Consider the following 15,649-nt stretch of genomic DNA (forward strand, 5'->3'; position numbering starts at 1 on the left):
CTCACACTCCCAGGTAAAGCAGCTAGCCTTGCAAATACAAATTCCCAGTTCCCAGTGAAAAGGTGAGCAGAGAACACTATGGCTAGCTAACAGAGCCATTAACTAACAGAGCCATTAACTAACAGAGCCATTAACTAACAGAGCCATTAACTAACAGAGCCATTAACTAACAGAGCCGTGTACTAGAGTAGTTGGTGAAAACATGTGAATCCCTGCACTACGGCTATCCTCTATACATTAAATAGATGTATGACCTTTGACAAGTCACTTAAGCTCCCTGGCCTTCAGTTGCTTCAGCTATAAAATTGGGTGGCTGAACTGCATTACCTGACTTATCCATTCTAATGGGCATCCGCAGAGAGGGCAGACCCTTCCAGTGGGCTATGAGAGCAAGGGGATGGGCATCTCCAGGATTCTTGTCCTGCATCCCAACCAGCAGGACCAGCCCAGGGCACCCCATAGTTAAAGTTTATACCAGACTACTCTCCCAACTGAAAAGCATAGTAAACCCTGGCCCTAAGCTCCAGCTTAACAGCAGGCCCCCTGTGTTCAGCCTTCCCTGGGGGAGTGGGTCTTTCCATGGCATGGCCGGTGAGGACCATTAGCCTGGAGCTTCCCTCAGAGTCTGTCTATTCTTTGGGCTGTGCCGTTCCCTGTGCTGTCGGATGGAAAGTTAGTTTTATCCACACGGCAAAGAGAAAGGCAGCAGGACCACCTGGCACTGATGCAATATGTCTTTCAGGTGTGCTTCCGAGACATCATGGCCCACGTCGGGGACTGCAAGTGGATGTCCTGGCTCCCAGTGCTGGTGGTAAGTGTTTCTTAGTGCCTGCTCCCATGGTGCACATACATTAGCACCTCCATTTCCCTCAGACCACAACCTTCTCTAGCTCTACCACCTCAGATTGCCTTAGCCTCTGACACCTAGGCTTCGGTAGTTATCAAAAGGGCACGAGGACCACGGTACCTGGCACTCCTATTTCGGGGGCTTGTAGATGAAATGCCCCTCAATGCTGGTCAGTGATGAGTTCGCCTGTGTGATGGACCCACACCACAGCTGGAAAAGTCCAGAAAGCCCTTGTCCTCCGGAGCTCCTCCTGGAGGAGCGGGCTGGAAAAGCGACCGAAGGACGAACACACAGACATCTAGAGACTGAGAGGAGGGTACCTCCTTCATGACCTTAAGAGAAGCCAAGGCAGAATGGGCGTGGGGTAAGGATAGGTTGGTGCAGCCGGGTCAGGAAGAAGGGGTTTTAAGGATAGCTAGGGATGGGAGGTACGAGTACTCGGCCAACCTCGGGCTCTCCAGGCACTGTCCCCACATAACAGCTGCTTCTTGGAGAGGGTGGAGGCCAGGCATCCTTTCTGTGGCAGGTGTCTCTGATGTGCTCAGCCAAGGCAGAGGACTCCAACTGTGGTGAGAATGAATACCACAACCAGACGACCGGGCTGTGCCAGCAGTGCCCTCCATGCAGACCAGGGGAGGAGCCCTACATGGTAAGGACCAGGCTGTGCCCGTGAGCTCTCGGGAGCAGGGGTGTGCACTCGAGGCACATCACCATCACTGGCACTGAGGAGGAAGAGGTCACCAAGGGATATGCACCAGGGCTGGGTGGTGTGAGCTGCAGAGCCCGGTGCGCTTGCCAGATGTGCACATACCAGATGTGCACATGCCAGATGTGCACTCTCCAGATGTGTACTCTCCAGCATATTTTTCTCAGGTGTCCTGAATTTTTTTAAAAAAAAAATTGTCTTATCCTGCCCTGTTGGGCTCATAGTCTGATTAGATGTGGTGGAAATGCTCTCCAGGAACAGGCCATCAGTTCTGAGAGGTGCCCCACCCCCTTCTGTGAAAAGGCTCTTTGAAGCACCAGAAAAATGTCTGGGGTGACAGTATCTGGGATTCTCGCAGAGTTCTGAGAAAACTCGGGCTCTTAGGCAGTCCGAGAAGCCAGCGGACCTGTGGACCTAAATTTAAAGGACCTCATCTGAGGCTGGAGGCTGTCCCTCAGCATCAGTTGGTAGAGAGGAGGAAGCTTCTTCACGAAAGAGCCCAGGAAGTCAGGAGTTTGCAGCTGAGACTGGAAACTGTGCGTACTCCACTGTGCAGGTGCTGTAGTCACGTGCTGTGTGTTCTCTTATCCCCTGCCTCCCTGGCCAGTCCTGTGGATACGGCACCAAAGACGACGACTACGGCTGTGTGCCCTGCCCTGCAGAGAAGTTCTCCAAAGGAGGTTATCAGATATGCAGGCGCCACAAGGACTGTGAGGGCTTCTTCCGGGCCACTGTGCTGACACCAGGAGACATGGAAAACGACGCCGAGTGTGGCCCATGTCTCCCTGGGTAAGTGGAGGGCGGTGGGTGCTGCTGGGCTGACCCCTGAAGGGTAAGGAACACTGACCCTAGGAGCAGAACCCCACAGGCACAAGAGACCTTCACAAAGTGTCATGGCCACCTAAATTTATCACCTTCTCCTGGGGATAACAACAGGATGGTGAGGCTCATCACTGCCCATGGCCAGGTAGGCAGCCTTCAGGCACTACATTTGTGACTGATATGGGGGTGTCATCATAGTACAGCCTGACTATGATGTAAAACAAGCCAGCAGGACACTTACAATGAAATAATACATGAAAAGCATTTTGGAGGGGAAGTAATCTAGTATTCTATAGGAAGGTGCTACTTTTAGCATTCTAGGAACTGTGTGGGTAAAGGCTTGAGTCCTCTGATATCTGTGCTTTCCACTCTCCCGAGTGATATAGGTCTCCCACCCCCTCCCCTCCCCCCCAAAAAGCAAAGTGAGGATGCAATGGGTCTGAGAAACAAAAAGATACAAATATTTCTATTTTCCTGATAGAATGCATTCGCAAATTCTGCCTGGCATCAGAAAATTCCTGTCTGGACACCCAATCAATACACACAGCTGTTGCTACTGCCTCCCTCTAGTGGCCACAACGTAGCACGTTTTTCCAGACTCCAAGATGAAGAGGGAAGCAGGGTGGGAGGAGGAGAGAGGAGGGGATAGAAGGCTGGCGGTGGGGGTGGAGGTGGTGGGGGTGGAGGTGTGATGGTACAGGTGTGGGTGGAGGTGGTGGCAGAGGTGGTATAGCTGACTGGATGGTGTCGATGACCCGTGATGTGGTGGGCCTAGGGGAGTGGGAGGAACTAATCCTAGTAGTGAATGTTACCCTTTGATAAGAAAATACAGAAAGGTCAGAAAGGCAATTCCAATGTAAACATAATTGTGCTGTAAATGCACTATTCATCACACACACACACACACACACACACACACACACACACACGCATGCACGCACGCACACAGCGCCCACCACTGCCTGTGACAATGGTGACCCCCGCCCCAGTTTCCCAGAGTTCTGCCTTTAGCTCAGGTCACCTCCTGAGCCACAGACTCCGGGTATCCAAATATTTACTAGGCAATCCCATGTTCAGGTCACTGACACTACTCAAATGTATTTACCTGGTGATTCTGTGAAACAGTAGAACCTCATCTTGTCACCTTATCCTTCAGTATGCACAAAAGCAGAGAAGTATAAATGGGGAGGGTGGTAGATGGCTCCCTTTGAAAAAGACGAGGAAAAATATGTTTCTACTGGCATAGTTGTTGCAGGTACTGTGTTGTGGGACTCCCCAAAAAGCAGCAACAGCATTAGAACCAGAATGGGTTCTAATATGGGTCCCCATATAACTGTGTAAGCACCACTGAGGTACCCTGGGCTTGCCTCTGATTTTGATTAATTCATTTATTCACTGGCTTCAGAATGATTTTTTTTCTTACTTCAAACATATGACACACAGCAAAATGCAGAGTGCCTGGTAGTCACCTGTGCAAGGCACACCTACCCCATCGCACTTCCTGTGGAGGGAAAGAACCCTCTGTGTAAACGCCGTTTATGAGCCATGCAACGGCTGGATTATTTTTTTCCCTAAAAGCAACAAGCATCTTCAGGGCCTGGCCCTTTGGTTCCTGTGGCCCCAGTGAGGAGTTCACGCCAGGATGTGTGGAGATGCTAGAGGCAGGGGCCAAATGGAAGCACCCTAGCAACCAGCAGCAAAGACTCGGGCCTTCATCTTGTAACAGATGCAGGTGCCCACTCAGAAAGCCAAGTCAGGGAAAGATGCAGCAGGCCCTGTGGAGCAGGATCCTTTGGATGCAGGAAGGGAAATGACTGAGGAGTGAATGATCTGAGAACTACGGAGCAAAGATGAAAAACAATATGGAGAACAGAGGAGCTGGGACAGAAGCCCTGGTGTGTGTGTGTGTGTGTGTGGCAAGAGTCTCAGGGATGCCCAGTAGCTAGATGGGGGTGGGGACACACAAGGTATAGAATAGGTGTATAAGATTCACTGGTGTCTGCCCTCCCAGTGCCGGTGTGGATAGTAGTGCCACATATCGAAATGTAAAATACAGGAGGCAGAAGGATTTGGTGGGGATGTGGAAAAGGTGGCAGCCAGAGGTGATGAACATCTGTGGAACACCCAGACCAACTCACACACATGGATGGGTGGCGAGGTGTAAGATTCAACGTGAGTGATGAGCATTAGTCACGCTAGAGCCATTGATCCAGACGGGATCCAGGAAGCAGTCTCACAGTGCAGGGAGTGTGGGCTAGGGCATGGCGAAGTTCCCCAACCCACACACCTAGCTCTCAAGCGGACTGTAGGAGAGCCCAAGACAGCACCCCATCGGGGGTCCGTGAAGCAATTATCATTCTGTTGAAGATTATCTAAAAGGGGGCAGTGACTGTATGCAGCCACTCCACTACCAGGTAGAGCCACAGAGACTTCTTAGCTAAAACAGACAAGCCTGGTACCTTGCAAGATGCCAGCTAGCACTTGAGAGCCCTGGAGACAATTTATCTGGTCCCAATGTTTACCAGAAAGCATCCAACTCCTCAAAGACATTTAACAACAGTAGTGAGGCCGCTTCCTCTAGAAGTTCCAAGTGGACGCCATTTGCAGGAGGAGTGTTGGGGCTGCACAGATTCCAGAAGCATGCTTCCAGCCCTGAAGTCTTGAGTCCCTCTCTCTCTTCTGTGCAACAGTAACTTTACCTTCAACACTTGGGACAGATCGGGGTTTGCGAGCGGGAGAGGGAGCCCGTGTTTATCCCCGTCTCAGCGCGCAATACATCACTCTACAACATGTGGAATAGGTTTGTAGGTAGTCAGTTCCCTATTTAGTTTGCAGAGAGATATATCTGCTAAATCGGTCCATCATTCCCGACCCTAAAGCCACTAAAGAGGAAGTGTCTGCTTCCCTAGTCCCCAAGGTCCTCTTACCACAACTTCTTCTCTGGGGATCTCAGGCTCCACAGGGCAGGGCCCACTTCCTGATGCATGCCCTAAACTTACAGAACAAAACCGAGGCTCCCATGCTGTCACAGACGACTATGGGGGCCCTTTTTCTGCAGGCTGGACAGATCAGCTCCGTGAACCCCTATGGTTATGAGCCAGGATGTAGATTTCCCTGGTGTTTGTCTTTTGAAGGCAGAGGGCTAAGCCTCTCCCCTCCTTGTGGTTTGGCGGCCGCTGGCTCCCACCCTCAGCTCTGTAGGGACCTGTGGCCCAGACAGTCACTGAGCAATAGCAGCACGTGGGGCTTTCCTGTTATGAAAGGTCTGTGTGGGAGACCCAACCGGGAGGCACGGACAAGGCGGCAGGGAAGGGGTTAGATTTCGTAACCTCCCCCGGCCTTGGCATCCCCTGCCCTGGGTAGCTCCTGCAGCCACTGCTTTTACAGAGGAGGCTTAGCAACTGCCACAGGCTTGGCAGGCTGCGGAAAGGAATCTGCAGGTCACAGGTTGAAGGGCGTGGCGTGGTATGGCGTGGGTGTCTCATGACCCAGCACATCCACTGTAATCTTAGGTAATACAAAAACAGGAATCTGAAGGGGGGAATCATTTCCTACCATCTTAGAGGAAGTCAGTCTGAATAGAAGACTCTTGGATCCTTGCTTAAACTGGATTTGGCCCCTGACTGGATAATTTAGGGCAGGAAGAACAGGAGAGAAAAGGAGAGGATGCGAGAATGTTTGAGGCAGTGCTCAGAATGGTTGAACCCAAAGTTCCTAGTGAGTCCCCCAGTGCAACCAATCTGACTTTCACCTCCAGAGCAGAACTACATGAGATTGCAAAGGAGGCTTCTGTGTTACCTGATGTAGGCAAGACTGCATGTTCTGGGTATGCCCCACCAGCTGAGTCTAGAGCTGGGTGCACTGAATGTATTTTCTATTTGACAATTTCTTTAGCTTATAATGACCTTGTCAGAACGCAATCCCATGATAAGTCCAGGAACATCTGTAGAGAAAATCAAAAGGATCGAAGAGTAAGGGATCACATCTTCACAGGAAGATAAATGGTCTTGGCACTAGCTGGGCCGGAGGTATCTAATGAACACTTCAGACTGCAGAAGCTCTCTCTGGGAGAACAGAAGACAGGTCAGCGTTCTCCGCTCTCGTCTAGCTGTGTACGGAACTACAAGTGCAAACTCTTATTAGTTTAGGTTAGTGCTGAAAGGAAAAGCTAACACTTTCAAATGTTCTCTGGGCTGGAGAAATGATGGCTCAGCCAGTGCCTGCCGTACAGCATGAGGGTCTGAATTCAACATCCACGTAAAAGCCAGAAGTGGCAACAAGCATCACAGAGACAGGACCAGCCACGCAGCTCACTAGCCAAGCAGTCTCACTGACTCGGTGAGCTCAGGGAAAGACCCTGCCTTTAACAGTAAGGCAGAAAGCAAACCAACTAAGGAACCAGATGTTGACCTCTGGTCGCCATACATTTACACACACAAGTACATGGGCCCTGCATGCAAATGTGCACACGAGCATAGAGGAACATATACACAACAACACACACACATATAAACTCTTGCAGCAATACGTGCTAGAACACGGTTGTGCATCTGCAGGCATTTGACATGTGTGCCAGGTGGACCATGCAACCTCTAAACAGATTCCCACAGCCGACCAAGCTCTTAAGAATGTCTATAGCCAGGCTAAAGAGATGATGGCTCAGCAGTTAAGAACACTGGCTGCCGTTCCAAAGGTTCTGGGTTTGATTCCCAGCATCTACGTGGCAAACTGTAACTCCAGCCTCAGGGGCTATGACTCCATCTTCTGACCACCAGTGGCATCCGCATGCATGGAATACAGGAGTAAACCAACAGGCAAACGCAAGACCCACACACATAAAATAAAAACAAACCAGCCATTCAGCAGTGTTCCTTCAGTAAGTAAACTTTGTACTGCTCGGTCAAGTGCACAGTCAGGGCCAGGGCAAGAGCTTGGAGATGTAAACATTCAGAGCCCTGAGGGAGTCAGAGATACCAGATGGGACTACTACAGCAGAACACGTCAACCTACAGCAGAAAGTACCTGCCTACTGCCAAGATAAAACTACCTCAGCACAGAAGGCAACCCTAGACTGAGCAGCCAGCAGCCAGCAGCCCCTGCCCAGGTGCTAAATATCCGGGTCGTGAGTGCATAGCGGGTCCTGAGGCCTGCTGGTCCACACCTCTCCTACATGTATGCCTCCGGAGCCTTACCTGTGACAGAGACCGATCTCCAGACACAGTTGGGACATTCAAGTCTGTGGCTTTGCTGCCTTTATTTATGTGTGGCCTACCTTTAGAGCTTTCCTTAGCCCAACACTGTTCAACTGTGGAGCAGAATACAGTGACATTCATTGCCTTGCACAGCCAATGTCCTTCCCTAGTGCCCAGCAAGAGGTGTGACCAAGGCTCATCCTTTTTGACCTCCAGCACCTGATCCTTATGAGATGGGAGGGGAAAAAAAAGGTGTGGACTTAGAAGAAGTTAGAAAGCTGTAAGCAGGGCTCAGTGGGCAAGGGGAGGACTACCTGCCCCCTGCTGGGTAGATCCGCCATTGTCTCTCTGTAATTCATTACTTCACTGACAAAGATGACTTCTTAGGGGGACCAGAGGGTGTGTTTGGGAGCTTTCTCCAGAAGACTTAACAGTTAAACTGTTGTGGCTTCTCCAAGGGTGTTTTTGAGATTGGTTAATTAATGTTTGTAAGATGCTCCGGGATCTGAGGATAAAAGGCTTTGGGGAAGGATAAGCAATTACAACCCTGATGTTACTGGTAAGGATCCAAGCTCAGGCGGGCTGGGGCACTCAGGCAGGCTGGGGTCCAGAGTGTCCCAGCCCGCCTTCCCCCAGGGAGAGTCTCATCTTACCACCCACAGCCATCTGGAGGGCCTTCACGGTAAACAACTAATGAGAAAGAAGTTAGGAAGCAATTGCAGATGGATCCACCGGCAGAGATGGCTTCTCATCTCTTGAGTTCTAGTAACTGACACCAGCTTCCTTTATTTGGATAGATTTCTCACAATGTGATAAGTGGCCTCACGGTCACCATACAATGTTTGTTCATGGAAAATGGCTCACATCGAGATATGAGTCAAAATGTCAAAGAAAAACACTACAGGAGGGGCGTGGCAGCTGCTAAGGGCTGGATCCTTTAAGGGGTGGGGTGTGAGGAGTAGCTGGAGCACTGTTTGGGTTCAAAGGACCGGAAGAAGCAGCCACTCGGAGTGTTCACTCTTTCCTCTGAGTACAACTGTAGACAAACTCAGTAGTTACGCAGATGTCTTTAGCCCGGGGCAACCCATTCATTCTATCAGTACCTGGTTTCTCTGGGGAGGAGGGTCATCTCCAAGGCCACCTGCAGTGGCCTGTGTGGCCAGGGTAGTTGTTTTCTGTCTCTATCACTGTAATCCACTCAGGCAACTGTGGGGTCCCAAAGGCTGCAGGGCCAAATAGGCATTTTGCAAGCAACCCCACCAACCTGTGGTCTCTGGGAAAGGTGACAGTGATGGGGAGAGAGACAGGGAGCTCACTGGTGCCCACATGCAGTGGTGCATAGAAAATCCCTCTGAAAGCCTTCGTGAAAGTTGTGAACACACACAAACACATGCACGCAAGCACACACCTGTTAAACAAACCCTCTGGTAAAGAAACAAACAAACAAACAAACAAAAGAAGTAACAAAGAAAAACATGTAAGGTCAGGCCCCCAAACATCTCAGTCCTGGAAAAAAAGAGCATTCTACTTCAGGACATACTAAACATTTCCCCCTACCCCCAAGGAACTGAGGGGGTCTTGAGGACTAGTGGCTTCTCAGCTCCTCAGTTCCCACCAAGTTTTCTCATGCTTGGCTTCAGTCATGGCCTAGTGACATCTGGGGTGTACCTGTGCCGTATCTCTCACTCATCTGCTTATAACTCTGTCTCATCTTGCCTCCTGTAGCTACTACATGCTGGAAAACAGACCCAGGAACATCTACGGCATGGTCTGCTACTCCTGCCTCTTGGCACCTCCCAACACCAAGGAATGTGAGTGTTCCACCCTTCAACAGAACCACTGTCTCTCTTAAATGCATTAGTAATGACCCCACAGTGCCCAAAATGTGTGCAGCGTTGCATTAAGAAAAAGAAATCAAAGTACTTCCCCTTGGAGTAGTCTTACCAAGAGCAAGCCCAGATCCGAATTCCCCACTGTCTGTCTGATGTAGGAGTCTGAATCTATGCCTGCTTGAAGGCTGTCTTGTGAATCTGTCTGTCCCCATGGCTGTGTGTGTCCCTAACAAAGGACTTCGTTCTCTCCTGTACTGAGAAGCACAGAAAGCATCACATGGGGAAGGGATGAAGGAAACTTGACAGAAACCTTTGGCAGAGTTTTACAAGGGATTCAGTCACTGACTCCAAGTGTCCTATGTAACAAACTCGATAACACTCACAGTCGACCCAGATGCATTGCTCCCGGGTTAGGGGCACAGAAGTGTGTTTAACTTAAGGTTACAGCTATGCATTGTCTTTGGTTGTGAATGTTGACGACACAGGGAAATCCAAGACATAGTAAGGTTAGCTGTTATGTTGTTGTGTTGTCTTAGCAGGTTAAATAAACAGGCTGAACACCAGTAGAATAGCATTCTTAAGTCCAAGTGACCTCATGGTGTAGTATTAATTCCGGCTGTCAAGACCAACACAAGTTCCAGTCTTTTACTACTGATGTAGAAGGGGCTGGCAATGAGGCAGCTCAGCCTTGGGCAGCGTTTGTTTCTGTGGCAGAGGCCTGCCATTCAGTTCCAAGCACCCACTCCGGGGAGGGGGGTGGCTAACAACCATCCAGCTCCAGGGGATTGTATGACCTCTTCTGGCCTTTATGGAAAACACACACATATACACAATAAAAATAAAACCTTGTTTTTTTAAAGAACAACACAACAAAGGGCTTTGCTGTGGGTCAGATTTTTGGAGCCAGATCGTAAGGCTGTCATGCAGGTCAACCAGCAGTACCTCAAACAAGTCCCTTAGCTGTACCATCTGTCACAGAGAGAGAGAGAGAGAGAGAGAGAGAGAGACAGAGACAGAGACAGAGACAGAGAGACAGAGAGACAGAGAGACCTTAAGACTGGACCCACTCACCTTCTGTGACCCTTAAGAAAGCTAAGGGGACCACAGATACAAAGATCTTTTGGAAGTATGATGAGGTGCTAAGTGACTAAGTTCTGTAAGACCCCCCAAAACCGAGGGTGCCCCAGCACTCCACGCCCCAGAAGGTGACACCCAAATCACTCGCGAGAAATGGTCTTGATGCAATAACATGAGGATTTCTTTATTCCAGAATTCTGGGTTCCACAGCCGTACACCGCGCAGGGCTAGAGGACTGTGGACCCTGAGGAACTCAAGTCAGGGGTATTTACGGGAAAAATCACAAGGCAAGGGGTGGAGGACAATCCTGCATGGGACAGGAAGCACAGAATGAACAAGTCAGTCAATAGTCTATGCCTTAAGGAAGGTTAATGATTATCTAGAGCAAACATCTTTGGGGCATTGTAGAGTTAAACATTGGGCCAGTCATCAGATGTCTCTTGAGGCCAAAGGTCTCAAGCTGAGGGCAGAAAGGCAAGTTACTCAGTGACTCAGTGCTAAGCTAATTGCTAATAAGCTAAAAATATTGAGTTGGGAGGTAATGGCATTAGCAGTTTACAGAAGCAAGATAAACAGATAATTAGCTCATTTCTAGTTACTTTACAGGGGCCAGGATCACTTATTCAAGGCCTTTTTGCTTAGCTCTTAACAAAGGGCGGGCTCTGGAATGTGAAGTGTTTGGGGCTCCTTTGAAGGCTGGCGTTATCTTTGGAGCAAGATAGCATTTTAAACTTTTGATTTCTTGGGGTCATTAGAGACTTAGGCTGTATTTTCTATCCTTTCAGTTCTCCTGTATATGTAGGGCCACACAAAGCTGTGAAATGTGGAAATAGTCACAAGTTATCAAAGAATTGAATCTTTATGCATAAACGGTCACCCTCCTAAGTTTATAACCCTCCATGGGCCTGCTTCTTCTCTGGTCTTATGATCTTTCATTCGTGGGGAAGGGTCTCCTTCTGTTGCAAAAGGACTCTAATGTATGGTTTCTTGGACTTTGCCACGTGATCTAATAAAGCTATTCTGAAGCTGGAGCCCTTACCCTGCATCTAGATGTCAAGCTTACTAAAGATGTGTTAGTGGGCAACTCAGATCTGCTGACTGGAGGTAGGATGAAGGAAGACCGCTAGCCTCTCCTCCCCACGCTCCCGAAAGGTGATCACGTGACTGGGCAAGATGCCTGGAGGCAGGGGTGCTCAGTGTCAGGAATCAGAAGGCCAGACCTTTCCCTGCCTTCTAGAGAGTTTGGCAATTGGAATAGATTTGCATGTGTTTAAAATTGAACTTCTTACCTGTCATATGCTAATTAATTTACAAAGTGGAGGAGGCCCTGGGGCTCCTGGCTGCCAGCCTGACCTGTGGTAAAGTCAGCTGCCATTGCTAATGTATCTTCTGTCAGGGGATCTATTTGAATTAAATGCCTGATAATTCTGGGATGAGGCTCTCACCAGAGTGGAAGATCGCTGGACCACACCACCCAGCTGGAAAGGTCCTTGATCTCTGGAACCTGGCAGGAAAGCAGCTGTCTTTGGGGGCTGTCACGGAGACACATGCCCTTCCCTAGTTGTCTGGCTAGTCAGAAGACCTAATCGAGTGCATCCAGTCTGGGGTAAGCAGGCAGAGTCCCTGACTCCTAGAGATTTAAAAACAAACAAACAAACAAACAAATCAATAAATCCCTTAATTGCCTTCATTACTTAACTGACAGCTAGATCCCAGGAAGGCCTCACTGTAGGTTCTTACAATCCAGCAAGATCACCTTCAGTCTTGGCTCTGGGACCTCCCAAGCCAGTCTCCAGGCATCTTGATCAGCCCAGAAACCTGTCTGTGACAGATACGGTAGGCCGAACACTCCTTCAGTGGGTCTGAGCCTCCTTCAGAACATAAAACACTTCTACTCTACCTGTCTCTACTGCTACCCAGAATGCATTGTGACTAGGCCGATTACCTAGAACCATAGCCGGGTGAAACTAGGAGATCCGTATACCCTCCGTGTTGTCCACAGCCCCCACCGTAGGAAAGCCAAACCTCATCTTTGTCGGGATCTTGAAATCTCTGGCTTGTAGCCTAGGCTGCGCCTCTTCCTGAAGGGTGGATTTCCTGGGACGCGTGGAACCAAGTTGTCATTCTTGGGACTCTGAGTCAAGGGCCCCGGGGCACGTGGTATTGCAGCTACACGCCCAGGAGATCTGGAGCAGGCAGGTGGCCAGGGGCAGGACAGCCAGTCCAGCTACATGCCTGAATCCGCATAAGGGTCTCCTCGGCAGGAAGGACAGGGGTCGGGGTACCCGCCGTTCTCCTCATCCGCACGGCTGAGCCCTTGTTGGCCTTCTCAGAGAATCTGCTGCCTCTCGGAGCAATGAGAGGAATAGGATCCTTATCGCCGGCCCATGAAATGCTGGAGATAGCGCACGTTTCTGGGCCTGCCTCTGATTCAACAGGTCTGACACTGGGTGTAGGTGAAAGGCTTTTTCTAGAACCTTCCTGCCTTTGTTAGCGTATTTATCCTGCCTGGTGGAGCTCCTGCTCCATCCCTGCCACCACAGGCTTGCACAGCCAAGGTGAGCCCGTGCTCACCAAGCCCCTTCCACACGCACAAGAGTGCTGCTGCATTGATGTGACACAGGCCACCAAGAGACTCTCGGGAGGAACCAGAAAACGCATTTCCTCATAAAGTAGAATAAAATGTTCCCTGTTCCTGGTGGCCGGGCCCAGCTGATCGTCATCTCCCTTAAAGCATGGGGGCAGTGGGATTCTTGGAACCACTTCAGTTTCTGCTTTCTCTCGCCCATATTACTGAGACAATACCGGCACATAGTGGGCTTGACAGCATGGGTACATCGAAACTAGGCAGATACAACCGGTGTCTTCCCTACACGGAACTGGCCATATACAGCCTCTGCCCAAAGCCCTGAAGCAAAGCCCCTCCCCCGCTCCTGCCAGTCCCAGTCCCACTGGGAGAGCTTCAGGCCTTATTCTTCATTGCCATCTGCTGTCATGGTGCACTGGTGAGTCCACATTAGACCAAAGGGACACACAAAGCCCTTTGTTTTGTTTCAGTAAACCAGAGGGCAAAAGGCACATAAGCAAGATGCTCTGGCTACAATTTCCTTTCGCGCATGTTGTCCTAAGAACGCAGGCGCCAGGGCAGCTAAGTATACGGAGCCTGCCTGTGCTGTAATGAGAGTTGATGAGAGGTCCGTCTAGAGGGAGGCAGAAAGTCAGGAATGGAGAAAGGTGTGTACCCCACTCAGCTTCCATCCCTGAGAAAGTGATCTCCTTCTCTGGACCTCAGTTTCCTCTAAGGCCTTGTGTCAGGAGATCTCTGTGAGGGCAGATGGGACTGTATGGGCAGTGTGCGGGGAAATGCCCACATTGATGCTGGTGGCATATATCAGTGTGGTGGGCAGCAGGCTCGGCCACACATCAGCAGCTCAGAACTCCCAACGGCTCATCTGGGACAGAGCAGTTAGAGGGGACACGGACATAACGCAATGGAAGTACTGTGTTGTGTTGAGAACAGTCATGACACCTCTTCTTCTGTCTTTTTTTTTTTTTAATCACTTGTCAGTGGTTAAGACCCATGAGTTAAATCAAGAATAGAGTGGTTTCTTAGGAAGGGACACCTAGGTAAATGACTGAACCGTGGCTTACAGTGAGCCAAGGACTGCTCATGTGAGCCTTAGAGCATAAATAGGAAACCCCGGCCTCCAGGAGCGTGGGCCCCGTTGTTTCTGTGAAGCCCCACGTGCCACTATTCACACCAGACTGTCCCATGTGACTATTCACACCAGGCTGTCCCATGTGTCTGTTCACACCAGACTGTCCCGTGTGTCTGTTCACACCAGGCTGTCCCATGTGTCTATTCACACCAGGCTGTCCCGTGTGACTATTCACACCAGGCTGTCCCGTGTGACTATTCACACCAGGCTGTCCCATGTGTCTGTTCACACCAGGCTGTCCCGTGTGACTATTCACACCAGAACATGCCACATAGCACCAAGGACCTGGTTGAGGAGCAGACGGCTGTCAAGCACATCTGGGCAGATGTGAAGGCTAGGTTCTGCTCTCACTCCTAGCAACTAGAGAGCATCTGACGATCCCACCCATCGCTCACAGATCCACCGCCAGGGTGTGGCCGATGCCAGGGCTGAGGGGCACCTCCTTGACAACTCTCATAGCCAAATCACTCTTAAAACTCCAAACTGTTTACACCCTATAGAGAATGAATGGCAGCCAGCCTCTAATACATACTGGCACATTTATAAATTGTGTGGATTAACAACTTCAAAGGCCCCTTATGTGCCATCATCTCTTTGAACAGAGGTATAACTCCACTAAGCCTGGTGCTTGCAGCTCGCTAAGTCCCCGAGGAAGGTGAGCTGAGCTGCAGCCAGACTGGGAATTCAGAGTGCACTGGGCACATCTGTCCCTGCCATCTGGTCTAGCAATGGACCTCGAGCAGACACCTCTGCCCATTTTCTGGAATGTCAGTTTTTACCAGCCATTATCACTCTGCAGTTGACTCTTCAGAGAGACTGCTGTGGAAGAGCAAATAACCGCGTGAGGACACAGGGTCGTGTGGGGTGTCCCTGGCTGCCAGACATCTTGATAGTGAAGAGTCAGGCAGCATCAGCCCAGAGTACAACCTGATCCAGGGGAATATGTCTGCAGGAGCCTAGCATGCTGCTCTTGGGAACATGCACTGTAGCAGCGCTTCCATGATGCACGATGTGGATTCCGATGTGTCTTCTATGCCCACCCATGTTCCTTGCAGGGTAGGATCGTTTGTAGACCCATGGCTTGTGAAAGGTATACAGTGATGAGTAGCAGTAGCTGAGCCCTCTGGGCTGTCGCTCTCTGTCTCTCTCTGTCTCTCTCTCTCTGTCTCTGTCTCTCTCTGTTTCTCTCTCTCTCTCTAAGTTTTGCTCAAACATAAGCCATACACACTTTACTCCACATGATTAGCGTGCATGCATCTATAATTCTCGTATGTGTGTTTCAAGGGTTTGGGATCATGGAGAGCAGGTGTCTGTCTTCTCTGGAGGAATTTCCCAAGCATCCTGTGGAACAGGCACATCCTGAAGTCATTACCAGGGGCCTGACTCGGTCTACCAAGGCCTGCAGGTGCCCTGTCGCCCAGTCTCATACCGCACTGCTTCTAGGTGGTCTTTTG

The 15,649-nt window shown here is 50.2% G+C and overlaps 1 protein-coding gene across 1 annotated transcript in view; it reads left to right on the forward strand.

The window, feature by feature from the left end:
• Positions 1-15,649, forward strand: part of Edar (ectodysplasin A receptor) — a 76,489-nt gene that overhangs the window by 44,699 nt on the left and 16,141 nt on the right. The window contains exons 2-5 of the mRNA XM_052164577.1: positions 743-811; positions 1,374-1,496; positions 2,161-2,342; positions 9,293-9,378. Of these exons, the coding sequence (XP_052020537.1) occupies positions 761-811; positions 1,374-1,496; positions 2,161-2,342; positions 9,293-9,378 (442 nt within the window). The 5' untranslated portion in view covers positions 743-760. The remainder of the gene's footprint in view (positions 1-742; positions 812-1,373; positions 1,497-2,160; positions 2,343-9,292; positions 9,379-15,649) is intronic.

The sequence above is a fragment of the Apodemus sylvaticus genome, chromosome 19 (genome assembly GCF_947179515.1).
Source record: "Apodemus sylvaticus chromosome 19, mApoSyl1.1, whole genome shotgun sequence".
NCBI lineage: Eukaryota > Metazoa > Chordata > Mammalia > Rodentia > Muridae > Apodemus > Apodemus sylvaticus.